General features: G+C 39.1%; 1 protein-coding gene across 1 annotated transcript; it reads right to left on the reverse strand.

Moving 5' to 3' along the window:
- Positions 1-535: 535 nt before the first annotated feature.
- On the reverse strand, positions 536-9107 carry LOC127986868 (dual specificity mitogen-activated protein kinase kinase 2). The gene is made up of 11 exons (XM_052589130.1): positions 8531-9107; positions 8245-8455; positions 8032-8178; positions 7879-7956; positions 6328-6379; positions 5236-5360; positions 4827-5040; positions 4645-4709; positions 4453-4514; positions 3762-3807; positions 536-1880 (listed from the first exon to the last, which is right to left on the reverse strand). The coding sequence occupies exons 1-11, from the start codon at positions 8611-8613 to the stop codon at positions 1770-1772; spliced, it is 1194 nt and encodes a 397-aa protein (XP_052445090.1). The 5' UTR covers positions 8614-9107; the 3' UTR covers positions 536-1769.
- Positions 9108-9299: the final 192 nt, after the last annotated feature.

A 9299-nucleotide genomic window follows, 5' to 3' on the forward strand; every position in this document is an offset into this window, starting at 1 on the left:
GAAGCTTTAAAGGTGCATTTCAAGTTACTAAATTCATATTTTTGCACACATTTTCAGAAATGTATGCCAAAGTATTTTATAAAACATCTCTATGCAGCTTGGTTTTGTAACCGCTCATCCCTTGCTGGCGAGCAGCCTTGAAGCATGGGTAAATGGTGATCTACATTTTTGTTTTGTTTTCAATACATTAGACAATTTTACATGTACAACGTATGTTACCTGTATTACCATTGACTTTATTTAGCTTAAAAGAAAAAGAGTATACATTATACATCATTATTAAACCATTTTATAATATGCATTTTCCGGTACTGCTTGTTATCACAGCCATGCATAAATATACCAGAAAGGAACAGCTATAATGCAAATCACATGTTTTTTTCTAGATATCTATCTATATTTCTAATATATGCCTTATATTTCAAATTATGTAATGAAATAGTCACTCTTATTAACAATTTACATTTATAGTACACTGAAATAAAATCATTAAACATCTTCCAAAACATTGAGACTGACAACAACTACAGCCAAATAATCGTTCACAAATAAGTTTTATTTTTATATTAGAACTGTATTCAACACATTCCATATGGTAATAAAATGACTTATATCCTCTTCACTAAACTAGTCCCCCCCAAAAGAAAATTATAATAAAATAAAATGCTATTTTAAGACTGAAAACAGTACCATTTGTACTGTACATATATTTTCTACACGTGTGGCGATGCATTCATTTGGTCGGAGCTGAATGCCAGTGTGTAATACAGTTTTAATGTTACTGAAAATGACTAGAGAAAGAAAAAAAAAAGCTCTTTAGAACAAGTGGGCTTTAGCCACACTTCACAATGCCCATCTGTAACACCCGTGTATTTATAAGACCTACTAATACAGCAATATCTGCTGAGGTTCATATGATCTGCATAGCACTGTACATGGTGGCCTGAGACGTTACTTTGCACTTATATACCACTGAAGACCAGACTATGAGTGTACCTGTTGTGGTCCTGGCTGAAATAACTTTGATGTGTTTAAATTCATCGGGCCTATTGTAAAAGCACTGTAAAGATAGATGCAACCCTGGTTGTATTCCAAACTTGAAATCCAAAGCAAGAAATTTTAGGTTTCATTGAAAAATTAAAATAAAAGTACACTGAAGCATAAGTTCTAAACAATAATCCTTCCCAAATATACCCTTCTGAAGATGATTTCAAGTTGAAAAATTAAGCAAGATTTAAGAACACCATTCCACCATTTTTTTTTTTGATGCAAACGGCAATTGACTCTAAATTAAATGTTTGCCTTTGAACCAAGCTATCAATTTTAACACAGTGTAACACTATCTGCCAAAGAATAGCGCTTTAGCAAATAAAAAACAAAAAAACACAATGATGAATTAATAAACCAACCATGAAAAGTAAACAAAAACATCATGAGACTAATGAAATAGCTGTTATAGAAACAAAACCTAGCTGATCTTTACCAATTTTGACATTCTTGAATAATGTGGTTGTTAAAAATACAGCCACTCCACTTAAGTGACTCTTATCTCCAAATTCATTCAAATGACTGTGTTCCAACACCAGAAGCTCTTATAAAACAATGCCCCAGAACGCACCGCGGTGGAAGAGAAGAGCAAGCAGAAAACGGCAAAAGAGCGCACAGCGGTGTGTCGGAGGCTTACAAGCACACAGGCCTGTGAGAGCAAAAAGGAGAGAAGTAGAGCAGAGGATGAGGATGGCATGGGTGGCTACGCTGTGAGCCAGCGTTCATTCAGCACTATGAGTGGGTGTGCTGGGCTGGTGAAGGCCCATGATTTTACACATCCATCCAGCAAAATCCACCTCCTCAACCTCGGCCCGCTTGATGAACGTGTGGCCCTGCAAATGAATATCAATTAATTGTATTACTTCTTATTTTTAATTAAACATCATTAATTATATTTTCAATACATCCTACCTTGATTCTCAGTACGTATACATCAATTTACCCCTATAAGTATTATTTCTGTAATTTATCATATTCTACAATGCATCATGGTATTCATGCTAGGAATATCTTCCGTCAGTACTATGCACTGTCAGTGCGATGGGGAAAACATTTCAAAATCAAGTTGTAACTAGAGCTAATTGCTGTACTAACATGGCCAAAAACTGGAACACTGGATGTGTTGTTACTACAAAAAGCTCACACTCTTTAAAGCGATAGTTCACCCAAAATAAAAATGATGCAATTAACTAATCCCTTCATGTCGTTCCAAACCTGTAAAACCATTGTTCTTCTTCAGAACACAAATAAAAATATTTCTGATGAAATCCGAGAGCTTTCTGACCCTACATAGACAATGTAATTACCACGTGTAAAGCCCAGAATAGTAGTAAGGACATTGTTAAAACAGTCCAAGTGACAGAGGTTCAACCGTGATGTTTTGAAGCTATGAGAATAATGTCTGTGTGCAAAGAAAGCAAAAATTACTTTATTAAACAATTTTCTCTCTTCCGTGTCAGTCTCCACAATGTGTTCATGAGAGTACCACTACTCATGCGTGTGCACAAAACGTATTCTAGTAGCTTCATAAAATTAGGGTTGAACCACTGGTGTCACATGGACTATTTTAATTGAATGATGTTCTTACTGTCTTTCTGGGCCTTGAACATGTCAGTTGTGTTGCTATGAAGGGTCAGAAAGCTTTCAGATTTCTTCTACAATATCTTAATTTGTGTTTTGAAGATAAAAGAAGATCTTACGAGTTTGTAATGGCATGAGGGTGAGTAATTATCAACAGAATTTTCAACTATCTTTTTAAGTCCTACCACTTTATTCCACTAGATCAGTGTTTCCCAACCGTTTTCTGCAGCGATACAGTTCTGATATGTGTAAAAAAGAAAAGAAAAAAGAAACATGGCACACCACTAAGCATTATAAAAAAATAAAACGCTTAATTTTTAAAAAAATTAAACATTGCATCAGAGTTGTTTTTTTATATATATACACATTATCAGACACTTGCACTTAATTTCTGAAAATCATACTCAAATGGAGTTAACAAGGTTTTTGATGACTGAATGGCAGAAATCAGTTTTGTCCATTAATACAGCTGCATCTGAGGCAGTAAATTAATAATCACGTTTTCATAAGTTTGCCGATTATAAAGTTTGATGTAACTACTGTATATGGGGACTAAGTTTCCCTTGTTGTTTAATACATTTGGCCAAAATCTTACGATATAAAAGATGAACCACAATGCACAGGAAATTTCAAAACCTACAAAAGTATATTGTCTATAACTAGACAGCAAATGCGAAGACTCTTTTCTGCTCTTTAAACACACAAAAGCATTAGCCTTTATAGACAATGACTCTTGGGTAGAGGAAATGCTGTACGTATTCAAACATCAGTTCTTTATTTTCCCTTGCATTGCAAAGTAGACATCCGTCTTCAAACTGCGCTTTTTGCAACTTTATTCTGAATGTATGCAGGGTGGGGTTATGAGGTTTGACTGACAACTTGAGGATCCAATGGCAGTACGAGGTTTAGTCACAAGCTCTTTTGAATGCTTTTCATTGTTGAATAGATGTAAAACCCACAAACAAACAATGATCAATAGCACTGATTTAAAATAATAACAAAATATAATAGAGATATGGGCGTTTCTGATCATTTTCCACGCAGCACAGTGGTTGGGAAACACTGCACTAGATGTTGGCATAACTCAAATTTTAATTTAATATAATTGTAACTATACAGGGGATTTTACATACCATTAGCATCTTCAGGTCAGCTCTGTCAGCAGGGTTCTTCATGAGGCTGTGGAAAACAGAAAAAAAACATCAGTAAGACAAAATAAAATTCCAAATTTAATAAAACAGCTCAGAAATCTTATATATATATATATATATATATATATATATATATATATATATATATATATATATATATATATATATTACACACACACATCTAGCTCAGTTGGTCCGACTTTGCAAACACCGAACTGGTAGATTTCAATCAGAATAAATTGTTTGCATGACGTTTTAAAAGGACAAGCTAGTCTGACTGAACCTTTAAAGTACATTTAAATGCAATCTGTGGAGATTTACAAGAAATGAGCAGAGGAAGTATGTGTGAGATTGGGAACAATTCAGTCCAGATTCAAACCTGCATTCCCCAAACTGTAATACACTAGAGGTGCCCAATCCTGCTCCTGGAGGTCCACTATCTTAGCAAGGTTTAGCTCCAATCCTAATTAAACACACCTGAAACAGCTAAGTGAGGTCGTCAGAATTACTAGAAACATCCAGGCATGCATGTTTGGGCCTCCAGGAGCTGGAATGGATATCCCTGTACTACGGCCCTTTTATCGAGGTCCAAATCTGACATAGCTCGGATATCATTTTAAAGATTTTGTGGTTTGTAAATTAAAAATACCAACAATAACACACAGGAGCTCACCATTTCTTCACAAAATCCTCAAAGTCAGTGGTGAAGACGCCATGGGGCAGCTTGGGTGGTGGCTGCAGATGTAGAGACAGGTGGAGAGCAGAAAAAGGGGTGATGTTAAAGTGAAACCGCTACATAAAAATACTATAAAAGTCAAAAATAAGCACAAAGGAAGTAAGTTGCACGCTAAGCAAATTCTCTGACCTCATTGACAATGTAGTCCAGTAGCTCAAATATAGCCATGGCTGGCCTGCTGTCCATTCCGTGTCCTGAGGGAAAACAATTCGCAAGGCTCAACTAAAACACGCATATTTTGCAGACATTGGAGAAGATCGAATGCGCATTAAACCAATGCCAATGTTTGGGGAAATTAAAAAAGGTCTTACCGCTACCCGGTCGTCCTGGAGGCCTTGGTCTTGGGGACATGCTGTGGCCTTCTGCCCCACCTGTGTCCAACACTGGCCGGCCAAATATGGCCTCCAGTTCCTTGGCATCAGGAGGGGGGATGGGGAAGCGTCCAATAGCCAGCTCAACCAGTGATAGGCCCATGCTCCACACATCCGACTGAACTGAATAGTGTGTGCCCTGGAGTCTCTCCGGCTGTCAAGGCAGAGAGCAGAGAGCAAGTCAAAGCTCTACAAGGGTGGGGCGCAGCACCCTGCAGGTGGCCAAGAGGAGTGGGCTAAAACCTGGCAGCGACTTCCTCCTCTCCACACGGAAGAATCCTGGGCACCGGCACAGTGCTTGGAACAAGAAGGACTGGGGGTTGGGGAGGGAAGTGGGCGGGTGACTCACCGACATGTACGACCGTGTTCCAACGAAGGAGTTGGCCATGGAGTCGATGAGCTGGCCACTCACGCCAAAGTCGCACAGTTTGATCTCGCCACGCGAGTTCACCAGAATGTTGGAGGGCTTAACGTCTGTAGGGACCAGACAGAGAGAGACCATGTAAGATGAAGGGCCGGGGTCCAGATCCCAGCGGCACCACCTGGCTTTCCATCCCCATTTGAACGCCCTTTCTCCAGCACGCCCAGCAAAAAAATTTCGCAAGATGCTCTACATACTGCAAAGCTAGCTCCGACAACACCGTCGCAGCAGAAAGGACAGACATGCAAGCCACTTTCCACCTCCATCATCTTAAACACAGGGCAAGAGGAGCAAATAACAGTGCAGACATGCAACGATTCCACACATGACGGGCCCTCCTTCAGCCCTAACACCCACTGGGAGTGGACAGAGGGGTGAGAGTGGGAGAGGAAAAAGAAGGGTGGGGGTTGCAGGGTGCGGCTGCCATGTAATCACATCCGAGAGGCTGTAATTACCGGCTGGGCTCCTCGACAGCTCCTCGCAAGCAGGCAAGCACTCCCTGCCACAACAGCACAACTATAGGCTTGACCCTCCCCGTCTAACCCTTCAAACCCAGTGTGGCTCCTTCAGACCCTCATACAGCCTGACAGAGAATCTGATGCTTTGCATTTTCAGACATAGTGTTATTGCTCAAATATTGGTTGTGCCACACTTGGAGACAATTAAGGTATTTGTATGGTAACTTTTGGTCAACTTCTAAAAATAAATGTATAAAAAGTCAATGTAGTTTTTTTTTTAATTTACGTTTAATTGTAGAAGACTGACGTTTAGCATTGGAATAATACCAACTTTTGTAATATCTTTGCTCCATATAATCTCGGGTTGTATGAAGGTCTCTGGTTAGAGTTTCAGTCAATACTTTTGAAAAAATGGGGCATAATCTCTCTATAATAATCATTTTAAAGCGTCTTATGCAATTTCAATAGCTGCATTAGGGGGCTACTTCCTGCTGCCATCCAGCGCGTGTATGCACACGTACATTTTCTAAGATATTAGTTTGGAATGTTGCTCTGTGTGTACCTCGGTGCATTATTTGGTGTTTCTCCCGAAGATATGCCAGACCTCGCAGTACCTGTAGAAAGAGAATTATAGATGTCATCAACAGGTTTTCTCTCTCAACGTTCAATGTGGTATCTAACTTCCTAAATTTACAGAACGTGTTACATAGTCTGGTCTTTTACAAAACGACTTCTGCTTTGTGATCACCGAAAGTTGAGATGCATTCGCTCAAATGTGCAATAAACAGTATGGACACACAAACAGATCGCTAAACCTTTGTTTAGACTTTGTGTTGAAGTGTTTGCGTTTCGTCTTGATCAGATGAGAAACAGAAGTTTAACCCTATCCATTTGGAAGAATAAGGCTAAATGGGTGTTGAAAAATGTGCATGATTTGGTGACTCTGACTTGAAAGGTAGTTTGCACATCTGTGGGTGTGTCACAGCTTTATTATATTGCGGTTTGTGCGTACTAGTGCCAGACATGTTAAGATAGATGTTATGTACCTTTTTTTTTATACTGCTTTTAGACAAGAAAAGCAGGTTGCCCTCTTTTCATTCCTACAACTGTTTCACAATAACCCAATCTTTTTACAAGTGCAATTCCCATGTATATGCACGATTTCTTCACATTAAGTATTAAAAATATTATAAAACACAATTATTGTAATTAACCAGACGCTAAAAACAAGAAGTTGGTAGAGTTAAACTATATTCTAGGGACTCGCCAATATTAAAATTCTCCCTGATACTGATAAGATGGTAGTCATTTCCATGTCATGGCTGATAACCAATAAATGGACGGTATTAAAATGCTATCTTTTTTGTTGAAGTGAGACAAAACACACACACAAGAAAAATCATTTTAAATGCTTAAAACGAATTAAACATCACAACATTGTAATATACAGTATTAAAAAATATATATTATTAGGTAACAGTTTTACAAAAAAAATTTATAATTCATTCTTAATGAGCCACAGAAGATGGCAAAGATAAATATAAAACTATGGGGGGGAAACATGAACAATTAAATATACAAAAATCAGGCTAAATATATCTAATATAGACTGACAGAACAAAATATGGCATTAATTATTTTTATCTATCATAAAAAAAAAGAGAAATACTTTAGAAATCTAACAATTAGAGTCAACATGGCTGGGTGATAGTATTAGAGATACACAAACTAGTGTGAATGACTAGTTGGTCTTATGAAATAACTTTATAGTAAAATTGGTGAAGAGAAACTAACAAATATTCAACAAATCTGGAAATAAGGGATCATGCATAAGAATATTGTTCACATCAGATTTGATTTGAACAGTAATTGTACCAGAAATTCTTTTCAAAGCAGCAAATTTGGAGAACATATTTAATAATTAAATGCACACCATACACACTTTGAACAAAGATATCTGCCAAAAACAGAAGAGTTTGAGTGTCAACACACATCACAACCTTCAACAAGCAGAAGCGCACTTACATTTAAATCAATATGGTCCATTTGTAATCAACATCTAAAAAGCATTATTTGACACAAAGATACAGCAAAAGAGACTGGTAATACTTACGGCTATGCTAACTTTGCCCAAAATCTCTTCAGGGATTCTCCTGGCTTCCTTCAGCACTTGATCCAAAGACCCTCCATCCTGCGGACAAATACATGTCAGTGTCCTGTAACACTTCTGCAATGAGCTCATACTAAACAACAACACTTGTCCCACCATGTGCTCCATACAGATGCTGATTTCTCCATCGCTGTAAAAGGCACCGTAAAACCCAACAATGTATGGCGAATTACACTCATGCAGGACCTGCAGCTCTCGTATGATCTGGTTCCTGATGGCCGGTTTGATTTCCAGATGAATAAGCTGAAGAAAACACAGAAAGATCAGCCTCTGAACAGGTGCAGGTGCATGAGTCTGTTGATCGCTTACCTTCCTGGCCATGACAAATCTTGAGGGTCTGTGACGGACTTTGTGGACCACCCCACCGTTACCTGCGCCAAGTTCACATATGGGGTCAAAATCTTCGTCTTTGAGCTCGCCCACTTTGGCTTTCTGGGTGAGGAAAGCCTCAAGCCGCTTCCTCTGCTGTTCATCCAAGTCCAGCTCCCCTAACTTCCTCTGCAAGGCCTCCAGGTTGGCCCTGAACACAGGAAAAACGGTAAGTATGCAGGAAAGCAAACCAAAAAGTGTCAGATATGACAAACTATATACTTACTCGGACGCTGCATCTATGTTGGTTGACTGCCCTTCTCCTGTAGGGGTTATGATCAAGGGGACTGGTCTTCTTTTTGGTGCCATAGTTGCCCGTTATCTATTTCAAAGATATTTTCAAGCAGGTGGACTCTGCTGACATTCAATCCTTCACAATTGCTACACCAACCCTTATCAGTCGTGTCTGTAGAAGTTTCTGCGATTCGTAAGACACTGATTTCAACACCCTTTCATGTCTCTAGAAGCCGTACCGAATAATATTTAGGTGTCAAGTGGAAAGAGCGAGTGCCATAGGCGCAAAATTGCAAAGAAAAGCGGTTTATTTCAGTGCGTTCATTGCTGGAGTGTCTCTTCGAGGCGGCCTCTGACTCGAGAGCGCGGCTAAAGACAAGTCAGGCCTGTCGTTCGCAGCCACGGGACCCACCGCGAAATGCTGTCTAAAATTGTCTGGCCCCAGAGGACCCGCAAAAACACAAGTTGAAATATCCCCCAAGACAAAAAAAAAGAGGAGGGGAAGAGAAAAAAAAGTCCGGCCAGGAAGCCGCTATCCAACCAAGAGGAAGCGTTCCCAAGCTCTCGCGAGAACTGTCGTTCTCAGAACTCTCGATTTATCGCGAGCTTTGGCCACAAGGACGAGTGATGATTAAATATTAACGACATCTAGCGGTGAACTAGTAACAGTCACTTTTAAAGACCCGTCACAAGGAAAGTTGTCGTCAAAAAAACGTAAGAATACAATTTTCTGAAATATTTTAGCACCTCATGTCATATTT

The sequence above is a fragment of the Carassius gibelio genome, chromosome B22 (assembly GCF_023724105.1).
Source record: "Carassius gibelio isolate Cgi1373 ecotype wild population from Czech Republic chromosome B22, carGib1.2-hapl.c, whole genome shotgun sequence".
Taxonomy (NCBI): Eukaryota; Metazoa; Chordata; class Actinopteri; order Cypriniformes; family Cyprinidae; genus Carassius; species Carassius gibelio.

Coding starts and splice junctions, on each gene's coding strand:
- LOC127986868 (XM_052589130.1), bottom strand. CDS start 8,613: ATGGCACCAAAAAGAAGACCAGTCCCCTTGATCATAACCCCTACAGGA. Junction 5,041..5,235: donor GAACACGGTCGTACATGTCG/GTGAGTCACCCG, acceptor CTGCCTTGACAG/CCGGAGAGACTCCAGGGCAC. Junction 4,515..4,644: donor TGGACTACATTGTCAATGAG/GTCAGAGAATTT, acceptor CTACATCTGCAG/CCACCACCCAAGCTGCCCCA.